Genomic DNA, 15,756 nt, shown 5'->3' with positions numbered 1-15,756 from the left:
CATCCTGGGTAGTGGAGAGCCTAGCATGTCCTCTCACACCGTACGCACCCAGCAAGCAGCTCCCACAGTGGCCCCTAGTGGACTAGGTGGAGGAGGAGGAGACCGCAACGAACTCATCATCACCTGGACCGTAAGTGTGTCTGTCTGTGTATGTGTATGCATGCCTGAGTGTGTGTGTGTGCGCATTTTAGAGAGAGAGTTAGATGGAGAGCTTTGTCAAAGTTGACATGAAGTTTTGTTTGAATCTGATCCCAGCCCATGGCCAGAGAGTACCAGAATGGAGATGGCTTTGGCTACATCCTGGCATTCCGGAAGCGGAACACTCCGACATGGGTGGTGGAGCGTGTTTCCAACGTGGAGTCGTCTCGCTATGTGTACTCCAACCAGAGCCTGTCCCCCTACTGCCCATTTGAGGTGAAGATCAAAGCCTACAACCGTAAAGGAGAGGGTCCCTTCAGCCAGATTGCCCTGGTGCACTCTGCAGAGGAGGGTGAGTCAGAACAGATCTGGCTTATACAAGAAGGATGAGGAACATTATGCTACATTGCCACAAGAGGGCGAACAAAAACACAAAAAACAAAATGTTACCAACCACATTTGTTCACTGTGTTTATCGTACTTGTGTGTGTTGGATATAATCCTCAACCCTAATTTCACCCCTGAGCCCTGACCCCTGACCTCTGACCCCTGCCCCTCCATGCAGAGCCCACGGTGGCGCCCTTGAGGATCAATGCCACGGCTCTGACGGCGTTCGAGATGCAGGTGTCGTGGGACCCGGTCCAACACCTCAGCGCCAATGGCATCCTCAGAGGTTACGAGGTTAAGGACCTGCACAACATACACATGAACATATACATATACCATGAAATATATCATACCCCGATATACCCCGACATGTGCATTTACCCCAAACAATGTGACAAGCAATGGGCCCTGGTCGAAAGTTGTGCATTATAAAGGGAATAGCATGCAATTTGGGACCCATATCTAGACTTCAGGTTCAAACCAGTCTGAACCAGTCAGTACTGGTGTGAAAGTTAACTGAGGTAACAGCTATGCTATTACCATCCTGAGGCAACAGTGACATTGCCCTGGAGATGACCTCACCTCATCTCCTCAGCCTTGATATCTTATATCCCCCGACTAATAAAGGTTTTATTCATTTATTTGATGTGTTGTTTGGTTGGGATCCGTCACCAGGCAGATTAGGTCTGGTTATCATGATGGCCCTGAGGGGGAAAAAGAGGAGAGTCAGAGTGAGAGTCATTAATATTATGGCAGGGCAGCTGGAGGAAACTTTGCTCATTAATCTGGTTATTGTTCATTGTACACATTTAAAAGGAAACTGTTTAAGAGATAACAAAATGCTTATATTTTAGGCTAAAATGTGTGTTTACAGATCCGGTACTGGCGTCAGCATGAGCGGGAGGCAGCTGCAGACCGAGTGCGTACAGCCGGGTTGGAGACAACGGCTCGCGTGGCAGGACTGAGACCCAGTACCCGGTACCATGTTACCGTGCTGGCCTACAACAGCGCTGGCACAGGACCAGCCTCACCCAAATCCACTGTCACTACCAGGAGACCACGTATGTAGGATACACACACACACACAAAATTTCCACCACCGACACACCGTACTGTATGTGTGACATAACAAACACACACACACTATAATATTGTTTCAGTCCCCTGGCCCCAACCCTATTCGAGGGATCAGATGTGACATAACTGGGTTAGGCCAGCGGTGTAAGTATGAGTTCTCCCATGTGGGATAAGATGGATTGTCCCTACCGGCTGAGAATACCCCAGGGGTTCAAACACACAGTGTGTTTGGGAGGGGAGATATCCACCATGCACCTGACTACCAGCATGCACTGGGCTTCAAGAAAGGCAAAAAATATTTGGGTATTAGTCCATTGATATACACTGTAGCTCCCAAAATGTTTTGCATGTCCACAATCATGTTTTCAAGATATGTCACTTTTAAAATGCAGAAATGCAGCCTGTCAGATGCATTTTGTCGTATCGCTTGAAAAGTTGATCGCTGACATACAAAACATTTTGGGTCTATATCAACAATGGACTGATGAAACAAATACCAAAAGATAGTTTGAGGGTGGAGTTTTCCTTTTAAGTGTGTAAAGGGATTCTAGTAGGGGATTTAGATCCTGATACAGAGGATCTTCTCCTCTCTCTTCTCTTCTCTCTGGAACTAAAAAGGGTTCTCCTATGGGGACAGCTGACGTACCATTTCGGAACACACGAACATCAACATTACGCACAAACATATATGTTTATATAACGTTTATATATATAAACGCTATATTAATATATTATATATGATATCATGCCTTTTAGTTTGCAGTTCGGTTACAGTTTGGATCATAACGTCGCTGTATCTATAATTTGTGCGCGAGACCTTTGTATTACCAAGTTATTAAGTATCTAAGTGTAATTCCTCAATAACTTCCTGGTCATGTCTTGGTCAAGTAAGTTTCAGAAGGTGAGAGACCGGCCAGTAAGTTGTTGTCTGTTCTTTTATGTTAACAGCTCCTAATCGCCCCCCTGGCAACGTGTTCTGGAAGACTGATGGCTCATGGGTAACTGTGAGGTGGGATCATGTCAAGGCCCTCGGCAACGAATCAGCTGTGCTGGGCTACAAGGTGAGTGGTGTCTGTTTTGAAGGAGAGGTGTGTGTGTGCAGGTGGATATGTGTTTGTCATATTGCAAATGTGTGAAGGGAAAGGAGATATGCGGTCAAAATGATTCATGTTGTTTGGATAAATCATAATGAGCTACTTGTGTAAGTAATCAGATTTGCAGAGCAATAAAACTCTTAGAGCATGATACGGCATATCATCAACAGATAACGTTAACAATCATTTATTGTTTTTATAATGCGATAGTGTGCAGAGAGAAAAAAAAGAAAAGGAATAGAAACATTAGCTTCTTAAACCAAAAATACTTCAACAAACATTGAACAAAGGGGCAAAGGAAAACATGAAATAACTGATTTCCTCTGTACAGTTTGTCAGAATCTGAAATGAAGCGGTTCCCTCCCTCTCTCTTCTTTCAGGTGTTGTATAAGCATGAGGGCCAGTCTGCACTGAAGGTTCTGGACAAGGGGAAGACGTCCGTCACCCTGCCCCTACCCAAAGACAACGGCTATGTGGTCCTGGAGATACGCTCCTGGGGGGAGGGAGGAGACGGAGCCGCCCACGAGACCATTGTTTCCCGCGACTCAGGTGAGACAGACTGACTGGGTATGTCGCAATAATATCTCCTTCTTCCTGAAGTGTACATTCATTCGCTACTTCCCACAAATCTAAAAGCATTGGATTGGTGGAAGGATGGGCTATACTAAAGGGAATTTCCACCATATTTATATGCCAGTCAATTCCTTTCAAATCAGTGAAGGGAAGTGAACAAAAGGAGATGTAATAGGGACGTAGCCACTGACACTGAGGTTTGATGGAAGGGAGACTTCGGCACAACACATGTTTTTCAGTCACACACCACATAGCCCCAGAGCTTATCCAGGCAAGGTTTTGTGTCAGGTTTAAGTTACATCCCCACCTGGGACTTGCCTAGCAGCAACACCACTCCTGCTGTGACTAGAACTCACTACAGGAGGAAATAATCCGAATCTCTCCTCCTGTTCTTCACCAAGTCTACCGCCAACAGCTAGCATGGCCTGAGGCTAACAGGATTAGCTAGCTGTCACACACAGAAGGGTACAAGAGCATAAGTGCTCATTTGAACCAAGAGGGACTAATTAGTATTTTGTATCATCTGGCAGCCACACACGACATCTGCCTGTGAGGTTGATATGCTGCTGATGGAAGTTGGGGTTTGTCACTGAGTAACGGGGTTTAGTGAGAGGCAGTGAGGGTTAATGGGGGGTTACCTCACTGGGCTCTGTATTAGTGCACGCAGACATGCACATAGAGATGAAAGATCGTCATTTGTCTCAGCAAAATAATCCTGTAGTAGCAGGATTTGAACATTTAGTCCTTAATGTTGCTTGATCGGTGATAAGGCTATTATCTGGTCAAAACGAGGCTACATGAAAAGTAGAATACTGTTAATATAACCGTGTGTTAGTGCGGAAACATCTCAGCAACAAAAGAGTGATCAAATTAAGATCCTACATCTGTACTGTACACACGTGTGCGCCGGCACCACACACACATTAGTACTTAGATTCTGCTTAAATTTGACCTATGCAGAAATCACTCCATCATTTCCTAGTTGCAAAAATGTCAGTTTATGTGACAAAACAAGCAAGTATAGTGTAGAAAGTAAAAGAGCAATAACGAAACTTAAAAATGGAAGCTTAGAAATAGAGCACATAGAACAGATCTACCGCTTCCTAGACTTGCTTTCAATGAGAATGACAGATCTATAACTCACATTTCTATGAGAATTATGTTGTGTCACCTAAAAAGTTACATATTGCACCTTTAAGACTGCTTAAAGTTAGAACACAATAGAGCTGTTTTAGCCAGTCAGAGAGACAGGTTTAAGTGAGTCAATTAGTATTTCCATTGTGCTCCATATTAGGACCTGTCTTCCACTATTCTGAGACCCTAGCTGTGACTCCTCAAAAAAGCCAAGGAGGCAAGTAGGCAACTGTTGGTATAATACTGTACTAGATCATGTCTGCAATTCTGACCCCCCCCCCACCCCACCTCTCTCTCGCTCTGTCGCTCTCTTTCTCTCAAACAGGAACTGGAATGATGGTGCAGAACCAAGCAAGATCCCCATGGTCCAATCATGCTCCCCTCCTTCTCACCGCCACACTCTGCCTCACTCTTATTGGCTTACTGGACCTGTGATCTCCGCCAGTCCCTGGACATTGTGTCATAGTCATGGTGTAAAGCCTATTGTTCAGATTCACCTACCTATTGTTTTGTTGTGGCGGGGAGGGTATTTTGAACAGGTGGACAAGGGTGTGTGGGGTAATATTTTGAAGCAAGGGGGATGGGGGGAATTAAAATGGTTATTTTATTCTTCTTTTTATAAGAACATCAAACCGGGACATTTTTTAAGTGTGTGTGTCTATGGGTTTTAAGGGAGGGGTCAGACTACCTGATTGTCAATTACATTGGTGTCATTAGAACCATGCCTTATGGGGATACGAGAGGCTTTTGTCCTCCTTCACAGCAGCAGGGCAATTCGTCACACTCGCCATGTCTCCTGGCTTCCCCTACTCTGCTATGAACCCTAAGCTCGATAGCGTATGTCAGTCGTGCTTTCTGAAGTCGGTTCAATTTCGTGTAGTTTAAAAAATGTAAAAAATGGTTTTCGGTTTCAATGTTTGTTTTTTTAACAATAAATGCACTATGCATAATGTGGGTTGAATGCTGCAATAACACAGAATTTTTTTTTTTTAAAGCCCCATGATGGTAGTGACGACCCAATACTGCGTACCACTTATTAACCATTCATATTACTTTATTAATAAAATATGTCTGTTGTATACATTTGTTTTATTTGATAACTTCGGACTAGATTCAATCAGATCAAGCAGTAACTGGCACTAGCAGACACCCATGCGGGTGGATGTTTTGGAGGTGTCAGAGGTGAAACTGTACTGCAGTCAAATCGGTGAGCAGCTGCTCTGGCGATCATCGTCACCCGCCCCATTTGCGTTAGAAGTTCCCGAATAAGAAAGTGTAGGCTATGTAGAAATAATTACACTGAAATTGTAAAATCATTCAACTTAAATAATAAGGATTTCCATCAGACTAATCAAGGTGTAGATTACATCTCACATTCTAGTGTTCAAATTTGTAATCAAGGCTGCATGTGATTTCTCTTATTGCGACTCATTGCAGCCAATGGTAATGTCCACTTTAGGTATAATGCCGGGAGCTGCTTGGGGATTTGACAGCTCTAACACAGTTCTACCTACTACACGGTCAAAACATCAATTTTGCGGATGTTGGCTAAAGCAGATCTGATTGGGCCCTTTAAAAAAAAAAAATCCAAGACATTGTCTCATCTCTGCTCATGCAGTTGCAGCCAGCCAGCCTACTATCTCTGTGCTCCCCAATGAGTCATCCTATATATTACCTGGCTCTATAGAGCTGCTGCCTACGTTGTCTGACGAAATCACTATTTTAGTAGTTCTTCCAAGTAAATAAGGCATACTTTTATGACTGCTGAATACCAACTATCAAACACTTGTATTGTCGGGTAGAGATACCTCACGAAGAAACAACTGCTCTCTCTATCCCTCCCTTCTCTCCCTCTCCGTATCTGCTCCACAAACTTGACCGGACAAGTAGGCACGCAATGGATTATGGTCATTATAGTTAATTACCACATTTTCTGCAGTAAACTATATACAATATTGGGTTGTTGAAAACTACATCTCCCTACTACATCACAGTTTGCGCTTGATCTGATTTCTTTGTAGAGAAACAGTGCATTGAGCTTACAGTAAAAAAATATATATAAATGGAATTCAAATAATTGAACCGACATTGGTCAGTTAGTTAATTAAAAAACAAAAAATAACATTTTGGTTAATTGCTTAGCACTATATGTCACCCAACTTATCTTCTGTATGTAGAACATCATGTGTACATACAGAACAGTAGACATCTCTGGTGCACTCAGACACTGACCAACTGTTTGTCTCTTGAATAAGATGAAGGGGGGATTAAACAGTGACCTCATTCATACATCTCATGGCTCTTCAGGAAGTCTACTTCAAATTGAACTCCCTGTGAATGGACGCATGCTTACTTTCTTATGACACAACTTTTTGTCTCGTCCTAGGATTTTCTGCCTGTGTGTTGGTTTGTTTGTTTTATGTGATGTAGTTATGGCGGTGACAGCGTCTGAATGAATAACTTCACTCGTCCAAATGAATGTTTACCTTTATGTTTATGTTGGGAACTCAACTTTATAAAGATATTTATCAGTTCTGTGTTTACACTTTTTTTTGTGCCTGCATTGTTTAGAAGATTCAGACACAAATGGAAAACCATTTCAATTCAGTGTTTTTGGGTTGGTTATGAAACCCATCTGTGCTGAAGTGTAAGATGAGTATTTCGCAATGGCAATAGTTGCGATAAAACGATGAAAACAGGTACTGAAGACTGATCACAAAGTACAGTGTTATCGTTCACCTCTTTACATAACATGTCCTGTTGTTCATTAACTGTTAATCATGCAACACTTCTGCCATAAACACTGCCTGTCTGAGGAGAGTTCACTGCAAGGATATGTCATCTATGGAACATACCGCGTCTGCTAGTTAATCATGAAGCCCCTGTGGGATTGATTTTGGGTGGAAAGCAAGGATAATACCCACACACTGTTTACATGTTCCCAATGTTCCCAAAGTCACAATACTAACATGTCAACCACTGTCCTTGTCAAGCCTATTGCCACTGTATATTAAAACCATGGCAGCATTTGAACAGTGGATATTCTTTTTCCATATTTGATACCCCCTTGGACCTGTAAAGTCTGTGGAATGTGTGTTCTGTATAAGACCTTGAACTATTGATTTTGGGCATAGTCAAGTAGTTCAATGGTAAACGGCCATTTCAACGCAGTGTGTCTGTTCTGAATATAACTACCGGTAGATGAAGCTTAGGCAACAGGAAACAAAATGGCAACTACTGTATGTTGTCTCTTGTTTTATTTTTTCATTTCTGTTGCTCTGAAACATTCATAGGCAGGTTGGCCAGTGGCAGCACAGTTCTGCTGCTACATGTTGTTCTATGCAGTAGAACAGTGCAAGGTATCAAGAAGTTTTGCGGCACTTCAGGGTTTGTGGGTCCTCATAAATTGTAATTGTTAGCTCATGATTTCGATACATCTCAGGAGCTTAGGAATCAAACAATACTTTTTATGGTTTGCAAGCGGTCTGGAGAAGCCAAAATCATATTGTGTTTTGTTATTTGTAAAAGTCTGAGAGGTGAAAAAGGTTTGTTGAGTAAGTGGTTGGATGATGGTTTTTCTGGTGTTGTTTGGTTGTTAGCTACATCTCACTTTGTTGTGCCCACAACTGTATAGAAGTTATTATGATGTTATTGACTCTCTTACACAGACATCGATTGATTGTCAACATCAGAATGAGCAAGATACAAACACACTCTGGACATGAAACATGTTGATGACAATCTGTTAGTACAGCAGCAACACCAGTACAATCTTAGAAAAAAAGGGTTCCATAAGTGTTCTTCCCATGTCCCCGTAGGATAACCCTTTTGGGTTCCAAGGAGAACCCTGGAACCAAAAGGGTTCTCCCAGGAATCAAAAATAGTTCTTCAAAGGGTTCTCATATGGGGACATTCGAACAACCCTTTTAGGTTCCAGAGAGCATTTCTTTGTCAACATGTATACCCAGAGTGCCCCAGTAGTGACAGTAGTGTTGCTTTTATAATACATAGACATATTCAGCACCACACTAGTCCCCACCGGACAGTTTTTATGTTTAGACCAATGATGTTGTTTTGATTTTAGTGGGTGAAGCCACTTAACCCTGTGCCTGACGGTGTTCAGGGTAATTTTATATTGGATTGGGAGTGTTGTGTTTTATAAACTGTTTTTGTATGTGGCTCAATGTACCTTAAAAGAAAGAGGGCAGCTTAAAAACACGTGAAATATCCAGATGTCTTGCAGTGATGACTTCCTTGGGGGGGAAACTCAAACTCACACTTCGTAGTTGAAGACAGTGGAAGTGTGATTGGTACTACCGGCTGGCTATACGAAACTGCAGGACAAGGGAGTCAAGTTGACTCTCTTTCAACCTGCCTGTCAAACTGTAGTCAAACGTTGCTGGTGATATGATATCTCATTCTCCTCCATGTGGCAGCAACTGCAGGGTCTCACAGATGGCCGGTAATGCTGTAAGCCACTGGATCACCCAGCTCGGAGATCACTATACACTATATCTCATCTAGCTGTTCAATAATGTTCAAGATAAACTGATAGAGCCGCCAACTGGGAAAGCAGCCTATGTTCCCTCAAGAGCAGGATAGGAGTTATTGTAGTAAAGAAATACATATACACTGGATCTCACTCATCATCTGTCTGTAGATACTGTGTGGTGCTGTACTGCTAGAGTACAGTTGTTAGCGCACACTTAGCTCACATACTCAGAAAAAAATTGCTTACTCTCTGGTGGCTAGTGTTGTTCCTTTTTCACCCAGCACTGGTATAGGCCTGAAAGACTCACAAGTACACGTGATCTGCCCTTGCTTGGTTTCTAACCCAATGGGAAATATTGGAAACACTGCCTTTTTGGTTATGTACTTAATGCTAGCTTATTTGCGTAATGCTAGCTCATTTGCTAGCTCATTTGCATATGTGTGTGTGTGAATGTTTTTGTTAACCCAACGCTTTTTATATGCAAAGTTCCCATCGGCTAAAGACCCATTAAAAGTAATTATCATCTTACAGCATCTCTGTAATACTAAGGTGACATCTTTTCAAACCCCTGTTCTCTGAATATTCTGTGTCATTTTCAAGAAGTCGGTTCAAATCACACTTCCTGGTGGAAGCTACAATGGCTATTGAGGTAGAGCTTGCCCTTAACCACAGATCTAGGAATCATAACCTGAACCATAAAGGGATGAAAACAAATATGTCCCTGTATCAGTGGTTAAGGGCAACCTGTTTGCTAGGATGTGTTTGTCTGTCAGCTGGCTGGGCTGAAATGTTGAAATGTTCTGATACCATTGGGCCCTTCTAAATCTGTGATTAAATGGGAAAGTGAAGGGGAGGTATGGCACTTGTAAATATTACTCAATAAACACCTTGGGATTGTATTTAAATCATGCTTGTTCCACTGTGTTTTTTATTTCCTTACCACTGTTGAATTTGCATGGCAGATGTAGCATGATCATATTAGATTGCTTTATTATGTCAGTTGTGACCTAGCGGCATGAATATCCCCTTTTCAAGTAAGTCATAATACTTGCCATTTTACCTAGTGTGTGTAATTGAATCTATTAGGTAATCAGTTCGTCTCCCACTTCCCGGATTACTCAGGAATCTTATCACTTGCACTTTGGTACCAATTATTATTAGGGAAAATGAGAAGTATAAATCAGCAAGAACACAGCACAGCTACTGTAGGAACTCTCCCTCTGTCACTGGTGGAGAAAGGTAATATGGTATTCATGTATTGTATCGAATATGTAACTTTATATTCATTTATGTAACATTGCTTGTGATATCAGAGGTAATATACCTACTATATTGCACCTTACTTATCACGGATGACATGGTGATGAAAGTCAGCAAAGTGTTTATTAATTAACTTGTAGAATTGCATGTAAAGAGATTGAGGAGGTTTGCTAACAGTGAATGAGTGTGTGTACAGATGTAGGATCTTCATTTGAGCCAGTTTGCCTCAGTAGGAAAATAATCCTGCAGCAACAGGAAATGTGAATTATTATGTGAATTATAATTAAAGGATATTTTTCATAGGGATACATACATTATTCACTACGGCAAATAATTCTGAAATTTCAAGGTAGAAATTACAAACTTTAGAAGCTTTTTTACACCTGAAATACACAAGAAGGTTCAATTTCCTGCTGTGCAGGAAAATTCTCAGCAGTAAAAGAGTGATCAACTTACGATCCTACATCTGGATGCATGCAACAGACTTGGTTCAAATACATTATTGAACACAGTGCGGGGTGGGTGCACTTTTGGGAACATTTTAGCGATTCCATTGTACCAGTCAAGTTATGTAAAGTGCACCTCAAGTATTTGAAATTGTTTATACATTTGACCTAAGTCTGGACATACATACATACATACATCTGACTTTGTTTGCTATCTCGCTATTACAGAAACATAGGTTCATTGCTAAATATTATGGATTGTGTATTACGAACAGTATCCAATACTTAATATTTACAAACTCGTTTCATCTGAATTAACAACATAACAACTGAACTGCTCTATACTTTTAAAAAGTATTTTAATAATGAAATGTCAAAATTGTATAATAATAACATGTTGTTATATATCTATATTTAAGTAACTCTGTATTAGTTAATTTGTAAAAAAAAAAAAAAAAAATACTAAATGTGTGTCTATTCATGCATTTATGTCATATTTTGTATTTATTTATACAGGTACATTGTTTCTAAGGATAACCGACTGGATTTCACAACACAATGGCCAGACTCACTGTGCTTGCAGGTACCACAGACTCACTGTGCTTGCAGGCTTCTTCAGTCATTATAATCCCTATCATCATCCTCATCATATTCTTATCATTATTCTTCAATATGATCCTCTGGGCCTGGGTCATTCAGTGTATGAAAACATTGTCATCTCTCCTCAGGTCTGGGCCTTCTGCTGATGGTGCAGATTGGTAAGCCTTTTCGCCATCAACCTTTTTACATTTCTCAGTTGAAATGTTTAGACCATAGAATACATCATTTATCTCTAAATAATTCTGTGGTTCATACTCAACATGCTTGGCAATCCCATCAAAAACCACAGATCCCCCATAAGCATTTGGAATAATAAAGAGAGCATCCCAATGAACACAATGTCCAGCCTGCTATTTTAAGGTACCCCAAAAGGTCAATGTGAACTTCTGTCTCTGAATAGTTTTCCTTCTCTACCTTCAGCCGCCTCCACCAAACTGGTCTGCCACATGACCAACTGGGCCCAGTACCGCCCCAGCAGTGGGAAATTCACCCCTGAGAACATCGACCCCTTCCTCTGCACCCATGTGGTCTACGGCCTGGCCACCATCAACAGCTTCAACCAGGTCGCCCCCATCGAGTGGAACGACGAAACATTATACATCAGCCTCAACAACCTGAAGAACGTGTGAGTGATTCTGGGTGTACTTCAGTGAGAATTGGGCCTTAGTTGATAACTCCATGATGAACACTAGGTTTGACTCCTCATCTTATCTCGCTGATCCGCAGGAACCCAATGCTGAAGACTCTACTTTCTGTCGGAGGCACAGTCAACGGACTCAGCCCGTAAGTCTAGTGATGATTCTTATTGGTTGATAACGATATTATATTGCGCAATTCCACATAAGGCAGATTTGTCTTTTTGCACCCAGCACCTGAGAAATCAATTATAATTATCATAGTGTTTCCCGGTTTTTGTCCTAATCTGGAGGACTGCTGTGTCTGTTGGGTTTCAGTCCTTTCATATAGGCTCACAACCAGAATAATGGTTAAATTATGTCTCCTTCCCCCTCCAGATTCATCGGCATGGTGTCCAAACCTGAGAGCCGCCAGGCCTTCATCAAGTCAGCCATCAACTACCTGCGTTCCCACAACTTTGATGGTCTCAACCTGGCCTGGGAGTACCCCACTCAGAACGGCAGCCCCAACGGAGACAGGAAGAGGTTCACTGAGCTCGTCAGGGTAAGCTTGAACAGAACCTTTTTTTTTTTTACTGATAGTTATAACATGAGTGAGGATTTGCACCAATATCTTTCAATGTGTTACTTTCATTTTCTGGGACTATGTATGGTTGTATAGCGATCTACCACCTGCTGAAGGGGTTAGCTCGGCCTGAAGGGCCAAATAGTTTATATTACCTTCTGTCAGAACGTTATGTTTCTGTACGGCTTTACAGGAGCTGCAGAAGGCCTTTATGGACGATGCCAAAGACACCAAGCTAACCCAGCTGCTGCTGTCTGCCAGCGTGGCTGCTTTACGGCCCACCATCAACTCCAGCTACGAGGTGGCCCAGATCGCCAGGTAGGCAGCATGTGACTGAGGGTGAAATAGACATTCGTCAAACACATTTTGAAATGATTTTATACCAGAGTTGGGGTAAATTACATTTGATCTAAAAAAGACAAATTAGTCAATGAAGGAAAACCTTATAATAGAGAATAACACCATACATCCAATTCATGAATCTTACAAACTCAACAGGCACACTATACTCCATATACTTGTCTCTTTATGTCTCTGCAGCTCTCTGGACTTCATCAACGTGATGACCTATGACTTTCACGGACACTGGGAGAAAGCAACCGGACACAACAGCCCCCTGTACCGCAGCAGACACGACTCAGTGACACACTACGACTTCAACGTCGTAAGACTAACACACACTTGGTTTTATTAGGATTGATTCTATTCCATGCTGAGTATTAAACCAGGAAGTACTTGTAAACCATTGTGTTATTGACCATGATTATATAAAGGAAACTTGTAAATAAACTATTTACATATAGGAAATATTGGTGTTGATGTCCTTCAACTTCGCTGCCTTGTCCTAACCACCTGTCCATGTGATTTAGGACTCTGCCATCACCTACTGGCTGGACAACGGTGCCCCTGCTGAGAAGCTGTTGATGAGTTTCCCCACCTATGGCCGCACCTACCGTCTCACCACCACCAACACTGGCCTGGGAGCCCCCGCCAAAGGCCCTGCTGACGCCGGCCCATTCACCCGCGAAGCAGGATACTGGTCCTACTACGAGGTACATTTGATCTATGAGGCCTTTTTCTCAAACTCAAAGCATACAGGCCATGGATCTCAAAACACTATGTTATATTGTGTTGTTTGTTTGTTTATGTGTTTGTTTGTCATTAGCTAACAGGATGCTTCTCTCTCCTCCCAGGTCTGCGCCTTCACCTCCAGCGCCACTGTTGGGTGGATTGATGAGCAGAAGGTCCCCTATGCTGTCCAGGGCAGCTCCTGGGTGGGCTATGACAACAAGGAGAGCTACGCTGCCAAGGTGCATGCCAGGAACATCTCAGTCAATTGATCCATCAATCAATCAAGTTCTCTATATACCCATGTCCATGTTTACACATCTGTCTTTGTCCCCTTTTGCTCCATCAGGTCCATTGGCTGAGGAACAAGAACCTGGGAGGAGCCTCCGTGTGGACACTGGACATGGATGACTTCACTGGTGCTTTCTGTGCTGATGGTTCCTTCCCTCTTGTCAATCACCTCCGCAACTCTCTGGGTAAATTCAGTTCCATTGAAGTTAAATTCTAGTTTTTTTTTATAAACCCATAAGTCAAGTACAGTAAAGGTAGGTTTTTATATCATCTTATCTCCCACTCTCTTCCCTCCCTCCACCCCTCCTTCCCTTTCTCCCTCCCAGGCTTCGCCCCCAAGCCCACAACCACTCGGGCCCCCACCACCACCCCTGACCCCATCCTCAGCTTCTGCTCCGGACGCCCAGATGGCTTGTACGTCAACGTCATCGACAACACCACCTATTTCCAGTGTTTCCGTGGAAACACCTACCTGCACCGATGCCAGCCCGGCCTCGTCTATATTGATTCCTGCAAGTGCTGTGACTGGCCCTGAATGACTGCTAGCTATGTAGGACCAATTAGTTAGAATGCTATAACAACCTTCAATGACAACTAGCTGTAACGGCAATAACTTATCCTAGGATCTGCTCCTGAACTGCAACTGGCAAAATGTTACAAAATATACACATTTTCATTTTGTCATTTTCTATTTGTCGGGTTACTGTCTTTCTCAAATAAAAATAATACCATACTCGGAATATTGTAAGACTGAATACAATATTGTGAATGTTTCATTTTGCTTGTCAGTTTTTCATACTGTACCAGTCAAACGTTTGGACACACCTACTTATTCAAGGGTTTTTCTTTATTTTACTATGTTCTACATTGTAGAATAATAGTGAAGACATCAAAACTATAAAAGACCACATATGGAATCATGTAGCAACCAAAAAAGTGTTATACAAATCAAAATATATTTGAGATTCTTCAAAGTAGACATCTTTTGCATTGATGACAGCTTTGCATACTCTTGACATTCTATTAACCAGCTTCATGAGGTAGTCACCGGGAATGCATTTCAATTAACAGGTGTGCCTTGTTAAAAGTTAAATTGTGGAATATATTTCCTTCTTAAGCATTTGAGCCAATCTGTTGTGTTGTGACAAGGTAGGGGTGGTATACAGAAGATAGCCCTATTTGGCAAAAGACCAAGTCCATATTATGGCAAGAACAGCTCAAATAATCAAAGAGAAACAACAGTCCTTCATTAATTTAAGACATGAAGGTCAGTCAATCTGGAAACTTTCAAGAACTTTGAACGTTTATTCAAGTGTCGTCGCAGAAACCATGAAGTGTTATGATGAAACTGGCTCTCATGAGGACCGCCACAAGAAAAGGGAGACGCAGAGTTACTTGGCTGCAGAGGATAAGTTCATTAGAGTTACCAGCCTCAGAAATTGCAGCCCAAATAAATGCTTCACAGAGTTCAAGAAACAGACACATCTCTACATCAACTATTCAGAAGGGAATGGTTGAATCAGGCCTTCATGGTCGAATTGCTGCAAAGAAACCACTACTAAAGGACACCAATAAGAAGAGACTTAGTTGGGCAAAGAAACACGAGCAATGGACATTAGACCGTTGGAAATCTGTCCTTTGGTCTGATGAGTCCAAATTTTAGATTTTTGGTTCCAACGCAGAGTGGGTTAACGGATTATCTCTGCATGTGTATTTCCCACCGTGAAGCATGGAGGAGGAGGTATGATGGTGTGGGGGTGCTTTGCTGGTGACACTGTCTATGATTTATTATTTAGTCAAGGCACACTGAACCATTATGGCTACCACAACATTCTGCAGAGATTCGCCATCCCATCTGGTTTGCGCTTCGTGGGACTATCATTTGTTTTTCAACAGGACAGTGACCCAACACACCTCCACAACACACCTCCAGGCAAAGTGTGGCTACTTTGAAGAATCTCAAATCTAAAATATATTTTGATTTGTAACAATTGTT

The 15,756-nt window shown here is 42.1% G+C and overlaps 2 protein-coding genes across 3 annotated transcripts in view; both read left to right on the top strand.

Annotated features, from left to right (window-relative positions):
- LOC112244807 (contactin-2-like) overlaps positions 1–9,803 on the top strand; it is a 95,186-nt gene extending 85,383 nt beyond the window's left edge. The window contains exons 16-22 of the mRNA XM_042299258.1: positions 1–130; positions 256–490; positions 704–819; positions 1,400–1,586; positions 2,551–2,663; positions 3,077–3,245; positions 4,729–9,803. The exon at positions 1–130 is cut by the window's left edge and continues 91 nt beyond it. Coding sequence (XP_042155192.1) covers positions 1–130; positions 256–490; positions 704–819; positions 1,400–1,586; positions 2,551–2,663; positions 3,077–3,245; positions 4,729–4,838 — 1,060 coding nt within the window. The 3' untranslated portion in view covers positions 4,839–9,803. The remainder of the gene's footprint in view (positions 131–255; positions 491–703; positions 820–1,399; positions 1,587–2,550; positions 2,664–3,076; positions 3,246–4,728) is intronic.
- Positions 9,804–10,091: 288 nt separating this feature from the next.
- On the top strand, positions 10,092–14,500 carry LOC112244847 (acidic mammalian chitinase-like). 2 transcript variants are annotated; one of them, XM_024412669.1, is made up of 12 exons: positions 10,092–10,134; positions 11,118–11,184; positions 11,330–11,359; positions 11,622–11,826; positions 11,928–11,984; positions 12,215–12,380; positions 12,595–12,719; positions 12,942–13,065; positions 13,271–13,453; positions 13,595–13,711; positions 13,819–13,945; positions 14,087–14,500. In XM_024412669.1, exons 2-12 carry the CDS (start codon positions 11,160–11,162, stop codon positions 14,293–14,295), a joined length of 1,368 nt encoding a protein of 455 aa, XP_024268437.1. In that variant the 5' UTR covers positions 10,092–10,134; positions 11,118–11,159; the 3' UTR covers positions 14,296–14,500. The 2 variants fall into 2 exon arrangements, with proteins under 2 accessions (XP_024268437.1, XP_024268439.1); XM_024412671.1 differs by lacking the exons at positions 10,092–10,134; positions 11,118–11,184 and adding an exon at positions 11,196–11,210.
- Positions 14,501–15,756: the final 1,256 nt, after the last annotated feature.

This window comes from Oncorhynchus tshawytscha, linkage group LG02 (genome assembly GCF_018296145.1).
Source record: "Oncorhynchus tshawytscha isolate Ot180627B linkage group LG02, Otsh_v2.0, whole genome shotgun sequence".
Classification (NCBI taxonomy): Eukaryota; Metazoa; Chordata; class Actinopteri; order Salmoniformes; family Salmonidae; genus Oncorhynchus; species Oncorhynchus tshawytscha.
This window is presented reverse-complemented; position numbering and strand designations above follow the sequence as displayed.